Source organism: Patella vulgata, chromosome 7 (genome assembly GCF_932274485.2).
Source record: "Patella vulgata chromosome 7, xgPatVulg1.2, whole genome shotgun sequence".
Classification (NCBI taxonomy): Eukaryota; Metazoa; Mollusca; class Gastropoda; family Patellidae; genus Patella; species Patella vulgata.
The window spans coordinates 49,109,483-49,125,043 of record NC_065885.2 but is presented as its reverse complement, the minus strand read 5'-3'; the positions used below and the strand labels follow the sequence as shown (position 1 = coordinate 49,125,043).

The 15,561-nt window shown below is 33.1% G+C and overlaps 1 protein-coding gene across 3 annotated transcripts; it reads right to left on the bottom strand.

Moving 5' to 3' along the window:
• Window positions 1-1,864: 1,864 nt before the first annotated feature.
• On the bottom strand, window positions 1,865-15,557 carry LOC126826712 (centrosomal protein of 41 kDa). 3 transcript variants are annotated; one of them, XM_050555741.2, is made up of 14 exons: window positions 15,450-15,557; window positions 15,290-15,353; window positions 13,277-13,324; window positions 11,535-11,596; window positions 10,055-10,103; window positions 9,777-9,918; window positions 8,873-9,012; window positions 8,468-8,535; window positions 8,227-8,341; window positions 7,339-7,512; window positions 7,120-7,149; window positions 5,980-6,092; window positions 3,504-3,535; window positions 1,865-2,421 (listed from the first exon to the last, which is right to left on the bottom strand). In XM_050555741.2, the coding sequence occupies exons 1-13, from the start codon at window positions 15,501-15,503 to the stop codon at window positions 3,530-3,532; spliced, it is 1,065 nt and encodes a 354-aa protein (XP_050411698.1). In that variant the 5' UTR covers window positions 15,504-15,557; the 3' UTR covers window positions 1,865-2,421; window positions 3,504-3,529. The 3 variants fall into 3 exon arrangements, with proteins under 3 accessions (XP_050411698.1, XP_050411699.1, XP_050411700.1); XM_050555742.2 differs by lacking the exon at window positions 3,504-3,535; XM_050555743.2 differs by lacking the exon at window positions 7,120-7,149.
• Window positions 15,558-15,561: the final 4 nt, after the last annotated feature.

Genomic DNA, 15,561 nt, shown 5'->3' with positions numbered 1-15,561 from the left:
GAAATGCCCGAAAACATTTGTGGTTACAGAAGGAGGCGTCAGTCTTTTGCGGGAGGCGAGGGAGTGGAGCTTACCGTGCAGTAGCGGATTATCAGTGAGGCTGATGAGGCTGCAGCCTCAGGCCCAAAGATTTTGTAAAAAAAATTTTTTTAGACTTGTCTGATACGATTAAAAACGCATAGACAATAAATGTTAGGGGGGTTGGGTTTAGGCCCAACGGGAATCAACATAGGCCCTGACCCGAAATTAATTAGGCCCACGCCATTTTAAATAGGCCTTATTTAAAAACTAAATAGGCCCTCCAGCAACTGCCGCCTCAGGCCTTGGTGGAGCTTAATCCGCCACTGTTACCGTGTAGGCATCCCCCAAGATAATTTGGAAAATTTGAAGGTCGCAAACGCGTTTTCCTGCTATTCCAGCCCGTGAATACAGCAACTTCAAAGTGGTCTAATTGTGCTTGATAACGATAAGAGGATACTTGTCGAAACGTCGTGCTATTAGAATAAAACCAGTGATTGTTTCCCATAAAAATTGTGTTCTGTTATGGTCTAATATAGCCTATAATTTAGGTGGCTGACTCGAATTCCAATCAACGAATCAAACGTTTACAGTGCACGGAATCCCTGTCCCCCTGAATCGTACGCCTATGCATAACACTGATCAACAGTGAATATTTACTCGGTCGCTACGACTTTCGTAGTACTCTGTGAAACAAATTGCTATCATATAATCTAATATTGGCGGACACACTGTTCTTTAAAAACTGTAGGCCATATTTGAACATAATTTCCCCTTTGCCCGTTGCTTTTTATGGTATAAGTTTAGTGTAAACTCATGCTACTACATAAAACTTTGCGTTGGTATATTTACTTTAGAAAGTATACAATTGATAATCGGGTGGAAAAGATTGAGCCGGAACATCCTCGCGTCAACGTGCAGTAAGTTGCCATGATACGGTTTAAGGGGAGATTAATCTATTTCATAATCTGGACTCAGACTATTAATTTACTGCATATTGACTTCACTGTTAAATCCATGTCATTTCTTGGCCTTTATGATACATTTACTTCCTGATCCATCCAACCCCAAATCATGACCATTGACCAAAACATGGCAGAAAATGTTCAAAATCGATGTACCCGTAGATGTTTTTTTAGGTGAATGCCTTGACTGATTTGATAATGAGCAATTTCTGCTTAGGATAAGCAATTTGATTGGTTGATGCCTTGGGGCACGATAACTTTATTCTAATTAAGTTACAGTGATGGAACTTGGCCATGTTTCATTACATTAATACCTGGACTAAGTTATTAAGGAGCATTAACTAATCGGACCATGCATAGTTATAAGCAATTTGATTGGTTGGGAATAGGGCTTGATAACTTGAATCCTATTTGAATCAGAAAGGAATAACATTGGGGTGAGTTAATTAAGCTCAGAATATTAACTTCTTATCTTCTGCAAATTGGAGCCACGGTGGCTAGGATGCTGGCTCGCTAGCCTGGAAGTCGGGTGTTCGATCCCTGCATTGGCCGAGAAAGTTCATCTGGATTTTCCGACGTGGTTTCCACTTGTCAGTGGTGCAGAAAGGAGGGCCTGTCAAGAACAGCCGTCTAGTCCTTTGGAAGATACGAAAAACCGAGGCCCCGTGTATACATTGGAATGCACGTAAAAGATCCCTTGGCAGTTGGAATTCGATATAAGAGTAGGCGATAGTGCCGCTGCCCGGGCAAAATTTCCCTCATAGCACACTGTATGGCGTATGCCCGTCTTCATTAGCCCAGTATAGGAGCAGAACAGTAGGACGTTAAACCCCATTTCATTTCATTTCATTTCTTCTGCAAATTAAATTATAAAACAAATGTGTTGGAAGTATATCTGTATTAAAAATATTTCCTATTTAGTACATAAAATAGTACACGAAGGCGTAAATTGGGTAAAAGGCACCATTCTGTCTGGATCAGTTTGTGTTACTATGTCAGATGTAAACAATGCACGTGTGATCAACGTCGTATGATGTGACGTCAAACTTAGACCTATAATGTGCATGAACTTATAAAGGTCAGTCATCTTATACAGATTGTCTAATCAGGGGAGAGACATACATTTCAAACTAATTAAAGATATGGTTTCATGGACTTCAGTTGCAAAAACTAAAACTAATATTATATATATATAAAAACGTTTATATATTAAAGTATTATATACATGTTATGAGTGACCTATATATATAGAGAGAGAGAGAGACTATACAATAATGTACAATTTACTATGAATATATTTACACAGTGAAATGCCTAAAACGGTGATCACCAATTATTTTAACAGAGTAATAAATAATAAATAATGATGTTAATTTTGCTGGAGGGATGTTTTGTCATTGCTATGATCATTATGATGATATCTTCTTCTAGCACATCACTGAAATAACAAAATATCAAATATTATTACTTACATACAGTCGCTAATTTCATTTCTAAATATTCTATGTGTAGAAAAACAATTCTATTACATTTTGAGAATTCTATTACATGCTTGTAGGATCTCCAGAAAACAAAATAGAGTAAACGGGATACTACTGTTTGTACACATGACATTTTGGAAACTACTATCTATTAATTACAATATTACTTTCAAATTTAAATGTATAGTTACATAATATTAAAACTTTTGCCAAGACAGCATTTGTAGCAGCAAATTGTTAATTTATAATGGCTAAACCTCTTTGATTTGGGTCAAACATAAAATTGTCAATTTCATCGGATTGCACAGTAAGTCAAAAATGAAACTTAGTATACAATCCAACCTCAACTTAATCTTACGAAATACAACTTTAATCATATAGATCGTATCACATTAGTTAGGACAACTAATTAAGTATTTTTTTAACTCACATCAAAGAGGTTTACCTCCTTTAAGTTTAAGTGTAACACTTGAAGTAGTTAAAATTGTTTAAATAGAAAGGGGAAATAATAAGCATAGTAATGTTATATCTAGATATATTAATATTAAGACAAGGAAGTTGAATAAGAAGTATGCATAAAACTGCACCCTGTACAAATAAAATGTAGTAAATTTTGTTTAAACTATAGAACACACTGTTAAATAAATAAGTAAAATAATTAATTTAAAGCAAGACTGAAGAGTGATAAAGCAATACTAAAAGAAAACTATAAATATATACTATGTTTGTTATGAAAAACAAAAGGCAGATTAACAGAAAGGCATAACTGATGATTAAAAAACCCTCTATGTATACAGGGAATATAATGTCATATAAGCTTAAATAAAGATTGATATAACTGGCTAAGGGTGCACAGAGCACTAGGCATACTGCCACTAAATACTACATTTGGGTGCACAGAGCACTAGGCATACTGCCAGCTATGTAAACGGAAAAGTGCCACTAATGGGCAAGTGCCTCTGCAAAGTACAGTTACATGCACTATTATGCGATAATCTACTAATAATATTACTAAATGTGATGTTACAGCTAGGCCTACCTGTCTTTTATATTAATTACACATAGCTAAACCTGATATAATTAAATTTAAAATCATCCATTATAACTCAACGTATATTGGTGTACAAGAACATTTTGTTGGGTGGAGGAGAAAACATAAAATGAATTATCTCCCCTTGTGTACACACACTGTACAAAACTTGAATAATTGTAATGAATATCTTTACATTGTGAAATGTTAAATGTGAAAATTACTATGACATTTTATGCTGTGACTGTAATTCATCCAACAAGAGATTGAGTCTCCGGTCAGTTAATCAAAACGAAAATTCAAATGAGGAAAACACGCTATTCTTATTCTAGTCACTTTGTATTATTATGTACACTAAATCGTCAAGTTCAACATTTCTAATACGCAATGCAGGCTGCATCTGTTCTCAGATCATTGATTTACGGATCATGACTACAAGAAACAGATTTTAAAGAGCTTGCATCAGCTCAAATCAGATTTGATTGCTATAAATAATATATGTTATGTTTCTTTTGGCATTAATTATTATATTATTAATTATTCTATATGTCAACAATTTGTATATCACAGTGTACATTAATGTCTGTTTGAGAGAAAATGATCACTATAATATAACCTTTAAAGGTGTATGTCAAAGATGTGTTGTATTTTAACGTAGGTGCATTATAATCACATTATAACCTATTCCATGTTACATGCAATTATTATCAAACATTTTAGATATCTTTAAACCAGCGGTTGAAAGCCAAGATACGCCCACATTTTGCAGAAATGGATTAAGAACAAGCTAAAAAGATAAAAGCGATTTTTCATACAATCAGGGGCCATAATCCATGAAGTTATGTTTTGAAATGCATGAATATCAAAATGGACGGAGATATTTGGGATATAAAGAATCCGACCGGGAATATGCCCAATCGGACATCAAGACATGGTGAATAATATTCAAATTCCAAAATTAATATAGTGTTCTGAGTGTATAACTACCGTGCAACCCGATTATCGTTGATAATAGGCTGGATTGATTAGGTAATTAAGTGATCGACTATTTATCGTGTTATGTAGTCTACACACCTTCCTTGATTAACTACTATTCTGCCTTGATTGGCTGACTTAATCCTTTGTCGGACAATTCATTAAATCAATCCTGAACAGATGTCATTGCTTCTCTGTTGTCGGACGATATATCAATCCAATAAGAGTGATTATAAACTTAATCTGATTAACCTGTGTCCATTGTCTTACGTTTTAATCTCCTTTGTGTCGGACAATAACACGTAGAAATTAGTCATATATGTCACATATCCTGATAGTATATAACACCTCAAATCAACATACATTGTATCCGATAACTTGTCTGTGATATATTTTCGGTGGAAGCCGAAGTTAAATAAAGATATTTCACACACACGCATATGGCGCTATAGTTCAGTAATTAAAATGAAAGCACAAATCTTGCGAGACACGTGAAATTAAGAAGTGTATACGTGCCGAATCCAATATGACTGATGTCCGGGAAAAGATTCTATTTTGATGGTATATTGTCGGATTTTTGATCATATTTTGAATGGGGTTTATGTCTTTAAATAAATAAATAAATAAATAAACATGCTAAGAAATGTTGACGAATATTTCGATTGGAATGACGTAAGTAGGTAATTGTTTTAGACGATAGCGCGTGCTACAGTCGAATGCAATTATTTAGCAGTTGGTGTCGCACGCTCGTTGTATTAGAGCATCGTTAACTACGGTTTACGGCCAAATAAATTTCGGGATGTCATTTTTTTACCTTCCGTATATAAATCGAAACGGAGTATCAGACGAATGTCAGACTTTGCTGAAAAATGTACCAACGTATGACCATAAAAATACGGTAATTTTGGGGAGTTTGAAACAGATCGGCAGCAGTCGGCACGCTGCCATTCTATAGTATTGATGTCATGTAATTTTGTAGGAATATTATTGACATAAATTTGAATACCGTATGGGTTTTAAACATGAAATATAACGAGGTGCACCTATTTTTTTTTACATATGAATTTGAATATATTTTGTTGACACGTGATTCTTTATTGTGTTTTGAAAACGTCTGCTTAAATTACGATAAGAGTTATGCCCCTTTATTTTCGGGAAAAAATGTCCGACAATAATTTTTTTGAAATCCCATCACTGATAAAGATATATTTGAAGTTTCATCAAAATCGGAAAAAAATTGTGACTTCTAGAGAGACCACAAACCTGGTATTACATATTTTTACACTAACCAGGGGCCATAATCCATGAAGTTTTAATCCGATACATGCTAATAACGAAAGGAAACAAGATCTTTTGGAGATAAACCTATATTTTAAGCTTCGTCGAAATCAGATAAGAATTGCGACCTTGGCTGTAGATTGTCCACAAATAAATTGTGGATGGATGGACAGGGGCGACGACAATATACGTCCACATGAAAATGTGGGCGTATAAAAATGCAAATTCTTACTTTAAATGGCTTAGGATGTATACTAGATTCACTGCGTACACTATTTATAGATCTACTGGACATTAACGATGTACTACTCATTCTACTGCTTGTACTTGCTTTAGATGATCGACCTAAAATATACATAACAACACATTAATTATATAACACAGGATACAGAAGCATTATTTCTATACAATATTTATATTTTTAATCAGTATCAAATGAAATGAATTTTACAGTTGGGTTGAATACTCCACAAAAGCTCTGAGGCAGACAAATGTGACTGATATTGTGGTTCAAAAATTCTTCATCAATGTTTTATTATACTTGAATGTGCTTAGACGTGAACAATTACATATATTAAAATAATACACATTTTTTAAATTTGAGATATGTGTAAATAATTTGTTTTTTTCTGCTTTATCAAAGTTATTTGGTTATGCTTTTTAAGAGGTCAAGCAATACAAAATTTCCAAACTATATTGTGTTAAAACCATACTTTCAATGTCTATGGTATATGAAATGCGAAGAGCATTGATAAGCCATACAATACAAATAAGCAAGCCATAAATCTCTTGAAATCTATTTTAACCTAAATGATCAATATCAGGGAGTGAATGACAAATATAAACTTTACACAATAAATGAAAAAAAAAAATTCCCCAAAATATTAAGACCGGATCAATGTTTATGGTCATCTAAAATTCACACTATTTTTTTTTTGTAATTGTCTAAAGTAAAATATACAATAAAGAATACTTTTAACCCTTAATTTTATTCTAAAAGCCAGAACTCAGTTACCATTGGAAATCATAGTGCGTTGCCATTCTTCAAAACATAATTTTCCGTTAGAATTAACTAAGGCTTCAGTTTAAAATAATTCCTACATCATGCAAATCACTTAAATTACAAATTTTCAAATCGAAACACATGCATTAACTTGATACTCAGAACTACTTCCTGTATGATATATTAGATTAACTTTATTAAGTAAGGAATATATATATATGGGAAGCTAAACAGAACAACCAGTAACAATTACACATCTTAGCTCATGCATTTATATGTTGGTAGAGACAACAAATAAAACCAGATATATTATAAAGCTAGCCATGCGATCACAATCAAAATATACATGAAAACATTGACATATATAACCTGTCTGCAGTCTTGAATATCGACCTCTGGCTACAAGTAAGCATTATCATAGGTAGCTATCAAATTACATTTTGAACACTCAGTTTGACAAAGTTAAATTAGAACTGCTATAATTCTTATCTTGAATTCTTTCTTAAATCCATAAGAGTGATGGATTAGTTGCAATAATATCCTGTTGTAAGAGAAATTTAATTCCAGGTTGATTATTAGTCTACTCACCACTATCAGTTGGAGGAGAGTCTAAATATATAGATAGATTGTCTAAATCATCTTGTGTAAAATGAGCTTGGCTAGCTGGAAGTATTTGCTTTGGAGCCTTTTTTTCTGTGACAGTAACTGGTGGTGTTCCAGTAATAAGACCTTCTGGGAAATATTTATACGCCACTTTTAACCCTGAAAAATACATAAATTTAATAAAATAATATCGCTTTGATGCTTGATCGGACTTCCCAATTCCCAAACTTATAGCTATGTTATCTACAGACATGTGAGCAGTAGCATCCAATCAGAGGTTGCGACATCACGACCTCCACGGAAACCTTGACATTGAATGAACCTTGAACTCTGCAACTCGATTATCACGGGTAGACATTTTAGCTTGAAAGCGCGAGACTTGGTATTCTGATAGGCTCACAAGTTGGGCTTGCACCCAATCGAAATTAGTGCCGCAATATGCAGGGTATTACTTGAAGGCCTTGATAAGATGTACGTAGTTAAAGCAAGATCAAGCCTTCTATTGAAGGTGTCTTTTCAGCAATTTAAACTGATTCCGAAAAACTTTGCGGATATGAACGGCATATCGGATCTGTACAAATTTCAAGGTTTAGTTTCACCATTGGGACATGTTTTTGCATTGGCTGAACTATAAAGTTTCCAATATTTGCAACTTTGAAACCACCATGTATTTAATAAATATTTCTGTAAATTTTTTAAACATCAAAAAGGCCTCCTGTGTTCTTAAATATTTCCATAAATTTTTTAAGTATCAAAAAGTCTACCAGTGTACATAAAGGACTAAAACCAGGTTTAGATGTTTATCTTGTAGAGAATGTCATCCATTAAATATTAAGAGTTTACACCCTTTACAGATAATTACACAAGACTTACCCCCTGATAACATAAATATATTATCATATCCTCTCTGTACTAATGTTGTAACGGCTCGAGGTGCTATCTTCTCATCTTCATCATATATTATAATTATTTTACCTTCTTGATTTTTCTAGGTGTTAATTAAGGCTTTTAAAACATTTATAATAATCTTCCAATGATGTTAAAATCACAAAGTAAGGAATCAAGTAACGTTACATCTCATTCTCAGTTTTTTAAGATTTTATAAAAAGGATACATATGTTAACATATCTTTACTTTCATAATTAACTGATCTAGCTAACATTGCTGTAGGATAATTTTTAGCTGAAAAAAACAATTTCAATAAAATTCATTAAAAAAAATATATGTCATTCTGATTCCATTTTTCAAAATTAAAACTGATTCAAATATATTGCCATTAACATCATTATTCCATTTTTCAAAATCAGAACTGATTCAAAATGGAAGAATGATGTAAACGGCGATATATAGCAAATTATGACGGCCAAAGAATTTTCAAAATTCTGCTAAAAAAATAATTATAGAAATAAACTCACTTCTTACGAAACATAAAAAATACAAAAAAGCCTGTTACCAAAATACTTACTACAAGCTACATAGAAAAAGACGATTGAAATAAGAATTTTAATTAAATATTAACCTGATATAATATGACAAGCATTAAAGGCGTCCATATCTCGAACATCTAATAATAGATATGGAGTGGAATCATCTACAAATACAGTTTTAGGTGGCTGGGGTGGAGCATCCACATCTATTTCACCAACACCCTTTATAACTCTGACAAAATAAATAATAAAAACAATTATTAAAGATGTAAATTAAGCTAAATAGATGTAGGAGCTTTGATGATGGTATTGACTATGATTAATTATGATACTAAATTCTGTTGTTGTCAAAAGTCTGATCTAATTTCATGCAGACCCAAAGAGGACAACACAGACACTTCTCCTAACAGGATTTAGCTTTTTCGTCAATGTGCTGCAATATTTATGTGTTTCTATTTATTTATGTGTTGAACTGTTCTCATGCATTTACTACTGGATCGGTCAAAATTTAGACAATATCAAAAATTCATAGTTATTCCTATTCCTGATTATTAACACTGAGTTCTTTAAGATTTCAATACAAATAGACCAAACTAGATGGGTGAACAGTCTAACAAAAACACAGCTAATAATATGATTTTAATAATTTCCTTGGTTTCAGCAAATAATTAATTGAATTTAAAAAAAAAATCTCTTTATTTACCAGAATAATCAAACTAAAAAGACTTTTCAGAATCAAATACTGTAGATACATTGATGCAATGGTTAGAAATGACCTATATCTATGAGTGCTCTAAGGTTTTAAACATTTTAATCAAAAGCTACCCTTATATTGTGCTTGCTTCTACTGATCACAGTGACTATTCTAATATCTAGGCATAAAAATAGATACAACCAGAATGATTAGGTTACTCATGTCCAAATTATAATTCTCTGTCTCTGTCTGGAGAAAGGTGATCTTGGAGCAATACTTTGATGTATATTGCAAGTACTTACTGTTCAAGCCTAGATCGACTTGTATCCAGTACAGAGCTATTAGATGGTACTGGTGTCTCTGAGGTGTTATCATTTTGATTAGATGTTAATTTCTCTAATTCACTGTCTCCTGTGAATGTTCTATCTGTACCGTCACCATTTCCTAATAAAATAAACAAACAAAACCATATTTAAAACATTTCACTAAAAACTTATTGAGAAAAGATAAATTATGGCTTTAACAAATTATTATAAATATCCTCAATATGAACAATAAAAGAAAACAATATATTATTTACCAGTAGGTGTGTCATGTATGAAAGACTCAAAATCTGCAACTTGTATAAGCTGAAAAAAATATATTTGTTTCAAATGTTTTATTTAGGTAACAATGTAGAAACATAAATACAATCAGAATGAAGGAATATGTTGAATCTTTTTTAAGTCTTGTTTAGGATAGCTGACTTTTTGTTTCTTTTAAAGCGTTTTTTTAGTCATTTGTTTAAAATATTTTAAAATAAAGCCCCAAATCACATAGAATCTATACACAGTCCTCCCTTGTTAAAGAATAATCATATAACTCACTATTTAGTTTATTTGAGAAATTGGCAAATATATCATTTTCAAGTTGAAGCATCAACATTCAACTTTTCCAATTTGACAAAAAACAACAGGGAGTTAATTTTGCTATTATTTCCCAAATTAGTATTATTTTAAGTGCTAGAATGATTCAGTTCATTGTATAATAGTAATTTGACAACCTTTTAAGCAATAGATATAGAAATCATTATGTTCTGGCTTTCTTCTAAAATATGAAATTATTGCTATTAATTTTTGTGGGTGGATACCAGTATAAAGCCAGTTGACATTAATACTGGTACAGTATCCTAGCTCTCTATGAAATATGTATTGTTTAATGGTCGAGAGCGAGACATTAAGTAATATATTGTAACAACAAGAGGGCCGTGAGGCCCAAGTGTTTTTACAATATATTACGCAATGTCTTAAGCTCGAGACCATTAAACAAGTTAAAATACAGACACTTGCATGTACTTTGCAATGAAATATGTCACTCAGGTTCAATATTTTAACTAGTTACACTTGGCACATTGCCCGTACGATTATTTGAAATAATGGTACGCGAACATCAAAGGATGACGTCACATCTACATTTTAAATGGATTTAATGTTCTATCATGACTATACGGTTAATGTAATGTTGCATAAGTTACGTATACGGTACCGTACACATACTTATTTTCTGGATCATATACTATAGCCAGTGATTGGAAAATATATTCAAACTACCAAGAAAAATATATTTTTTACCAAAAAAAAATATTATTTCTTGCAAGATATTTCAAGCCAATTACATTCTAAATAATACAAATTTTAATACAGGAGTAAGAATGAGTAAAATGTCATTCTAATTGTAAGACAAGGGGTGGATGAGCATGTCACTCTGCTATAGGAGACAACAGAAGCTGATCATAATAATAATTCAATTATTTAAGTTTTTGTAGATTTGTTACATAATCTTAGCTTTAAATTTGCTTTTTACTGGTTATTAGAAATATCATACTTTCAGATGAAAATAAAGATGAACTTCTTATCCTCAAGGGAACATATCTTTAAAAAGACATTTTACCAGTGCAGCAGAATAACATCTGCTCTACACATTGTAGGAAAAAGTTTATTATCAGGTCAAATTGAACATTTTCCCTGTCAGATATAACAGAAAAACTTTGTAAATGAAATGGTCTATATGACTGTGCTTACCAACTGTACATATGTGGAAACTTTCATTCTTTTGTAAATTTCATCTTTTCTGAATTTATAATCTGAAAATAGCATATATCACACAATAATATGTAATATAAAAGCAATAAAGCGGTAACTATGAAAATGAAAATATCATGTTTTATGCACACAAACATTTTATTTCTTGCTTTAAGTTAGGCGAAATAAATTTCCAGCATTTCATTTGCAGTCACAAGAATTGATTTTCAAGAATATTATTTAATGGTAACTCAGCGAATAGTTGTGTTGCTTAGGTTACAATACCAACACACCAAAAATTATATTGTATTTCATTTAATAAATGAATTTATAAATCCTGGATCTCATGCAGTTAAACTTTGGTATTTCCAGGTCTTAATTAGAAGATTACATGTCACAGTCTCATGATTTATAACTGTCAGTTATACATGTATAAGCTTATGTATAATTTGATATTGATTTTATCTTTTAAAAGAAATGATATTATTTTCTATTCATGTTCAAAACAGTTGCTATACAACTAGAATACTATTGATTATTTTACTATCATCCACCATCAGTGGAATTGAAGTATGTCAACCACCAGTAATTTTCAAACTAAAATAAATGCTTTTAATCATTCATACCATGGAGAGAGAGAGAGAAATGGGGTTTGACGTCCACTCGACACAAACTAGGTCATTTCGGGACTAACACATGGTTTAATTTTATTTCAATAATTCGCTTGCGCGTAGGGGTCTTTAGCAGTGGGAGGAAACCGGAGGACCCAGGGAAAACCCATGAGGTTGGACAGGCGACCCTACGCCTTGCCACGTACAACCGGGGATTCGAAACCTTGCCAGTTGACTCAATGACAGACTTTATGGTACAGCGCGCACATGCTAACCATTCAGCCAGCCAACCCCCCCTTCATACCATGGACAAAAAGGTATAACTGTATACGCTTATTTTCCAAGTATTTTAGAATGTGAAAAATATGTGAAAACAACTTAAACGGGCATTATGTAAGAGCTAAATCTGCCTATTGCAGGCCTTTCTATTGGCCTTAAATGTTACATAAATTATTAATTAGACATTTATTAACATGACAAGACCATCATCAACTCGAATTTAAGTAAATTAGAGCGGTTCAGCAGCATTCAGCCATTTAATGATTTAATTTAAAAATAGAGAAGCAAGGCTAAGACTCCAATGACCAGTATAGTGGTTATGATCAATACACACATCTTGTCAAAACTACAACCATTGATAACTTCGCTCACAAAATAAATTAATTTGAATGAAATTTTCAATATATTCATTTTGCATTATGTATTTTTGAAATATTATAGCGAGAACAGCTAGCTCTTTATCTAAACTACATAATACCTCTCTAACAAATTTAGCAACAAACTTTCCATTAGGATATGGATTTGCATCCCGATGAAACTCATATAGACAGTCTTGCATCCAAATTATGGACGGAGGGGCTGACAAGGAAAGCTGTCTAGTCGTTCGGATGGTACGAAAAACCGAGGTCCCGTGTACACATTGGCGTGCACGTAAAAGATCCCTTGGCAGTTGGAATTCGATATAAGAGTAGGCCGTAGTGCCGCTGTCCGGGCAAAATTTCCCTCATAGCACACTGTATGGCGTATGCCCGTCTTCATTAGCCCTGGTTAGGAGCAGAACAGTAGGACGTTAAACTCCATTTCATTTCATTTCATTTCCAAATTATAAAAAAAAATTATTCATACACTTACCTCTCTTTAATTCCTCTAACTTTGCTAAATATTTTGTCTGGCTGAAACCTGAAGATGTAAACATGGACTTTTAAAAATATAAATTTCATTATAATAATTAGAATTTTACTCAAATAAATCAAGCTTGTCAATAGATTAATCAAGTTGGGTGATATTAAAAAGTTAATGTTGATCCGAATGTATAGATTAAAAAGTAACTTCAATGACTGATCAAGGAACCAAACCATGATTGTGTTTTTGACAATATTACTGCAGACTTGACCAGTTTGCTTTTTTAACAACAGTAAGCTACAGCTTAATTGGCAACTCAGAGCATTGCCAAACCACATACATATATACTGGAAGACAATCCAAAATCAGATACATTAGTTATAGGCCTATTATACATAATTATTTTAATGAGATGTACGTAACTGGCCCTGGTTTAACATATACTACGGTACTATAATAAGCTTCAGTATATTATTCTAACTTTTTCAAAGATTCCAATTTCTTCTCCCTTGAAAAAATTAGAATCTTCAGTCATTTATTGCTTTGCCTTTAGATAGAATCTAATTTTTCCCCCTGCTACATTTTGTCTGTCTTCATATTGCCGAGGTTCTTAAATTTGTGCGCTGCCCTATATTTAGACTTTAATGGCTGCTGCCAAGCTATTTAAAAGGAGGGGACATATTTTTAACAGCATGCTGTATCGGTACTGACTCTAGCAAGGTAAGAAAGGTCTTATTTTCTCACTAAAATGTTCCTTTACATTGTAAAGACGTTCACAGGGACTGACACATGACCGTTTAGCAGTAAAAGGTTGTCCAGTAAAATTTACTGGGGACTCAAAATTTTTCGACAAGGAGTCAATAGGCCTGTCCCTGAACGTACAAGGTACGGACAAGTGTAACAAGCTAAACTAAATTAATATCAGCTAAAACTACATAATTCTTGCCAGTTGTGCACAACTTTTTTTGCCTCTAACCTAAAGAGCCAGGTAATTTTTCTCAGTGCACAGGTGTAGTATTTTCTATAACATATATAGTCTATAGACCTACTAGAAATTTTGGTACTATTTCAGTAACGTACCTCTACCAGTTCCTGTGATCGTAGAGACTTGAAATTTTCAGGGGGTATTCATGGGTCCTAGCCATGACCTCACACCAAATTTCAGCCGAATCTGTCAATAACTTTTTATTTTACCGTAGTTTAGCTTATAACGAGAAAGTTTATCCGATTTTGACGCCATTTTGTTTGTTGGCTATTTAGACTCGAATAACAAGACAGGGTTAGGGTTAGGGCTAGCCCTGTCTACATCTTGAGACTATGACGAAATCTACAGGTCCTAGCCCTTACCCTAACCCTTATCCTAACCCACAATCCACATATGACGTCATTCGAGCCTAAATAGTCAACAAACAAAATGGCGTCAAAATCGGATAAATTTATCTCTTATAGAAGCTAAACTACGGTAAAATAAACAGTTATTGACCGATTCGGCTGAAATTACGTGTGAGGTCATGGCTAGTCCCTGTGAACACCCCCTGAAAATTTCAAGTCTCTACGATCACAGGAACTGGTAGAGGTACGTTACTGAAATAGTACCGAAATTTTAGTACCTTTATGATGTCACTATAGGAAGTAGTAAAAGTAGCATGCATATATATATGTATAATACAATATACATACATGTACGTTATGCCTGACTTTTGTGATTTCGATCCATGCATCATATTCATCATTCCAACATGTATAACAAATGTTCTTTAGCATACATTCCTTCTCGGGTTATTGGCTAGTGATGTTTCGATATGTAGGCTACTAATGTAGGCCTAACTTTTTTTCTGTTGGGTTTAAATTCTGGTATGGGTAGTATCGAATTCAGTTTAATTCGTTGATTAGGAATAATACGAACGAATTTGCATTGTGTAATGCCTGTAAGTCTTATTTGTTATATTTTTTTTTAGTCTCGATGATCACTAGGCCTATCAATATAGTACAGGCCTATTAGTAGGCTATCATTCTTCTTACCTGTATCGACTGTTGGTTTTACATCTTTATATTTCGGATTCACAGGTACTTTCTTGGTCAAAGGCTAAAATTTACAAGAAAATTACACTTTCATTACCGCATTCGCTCAAACAAGTATATATTCCACAACTATCATTAAACCATCAAATAATAAACTTACATCAATCTTTTTCGCTCTAGAAGTGCTCACTGAAGACATTTTTTTTGTTTTCATTCGCAACCTTACTGTGCGCAGGTTTAGTCCAGTCTGAGTATCGGGATCCACGCTTCCT

Coding starts and splice junctions, on each gene's coding strand:
- LOC126826712 (XM_050555741.2), bottom strand. CDS start 15,503: ATGAAAACAAAAAAAATGTCTTCAGTGAGCACTTCTAGAGCGAAAAAG. Junction 10,104..11,534: donor TTTCCACATATGTACAGTTG/GTAAGCACAGTC, acceptor TATTTTTTTCAG/CTTATACAAGTTGCAGATTT. Junction 9,919..10,054: donor CATACATGACACACCTACTG/GTAAATAATATA, acceptor TTATTTTATTAG/GAAATGGTGACGGTACAGAT.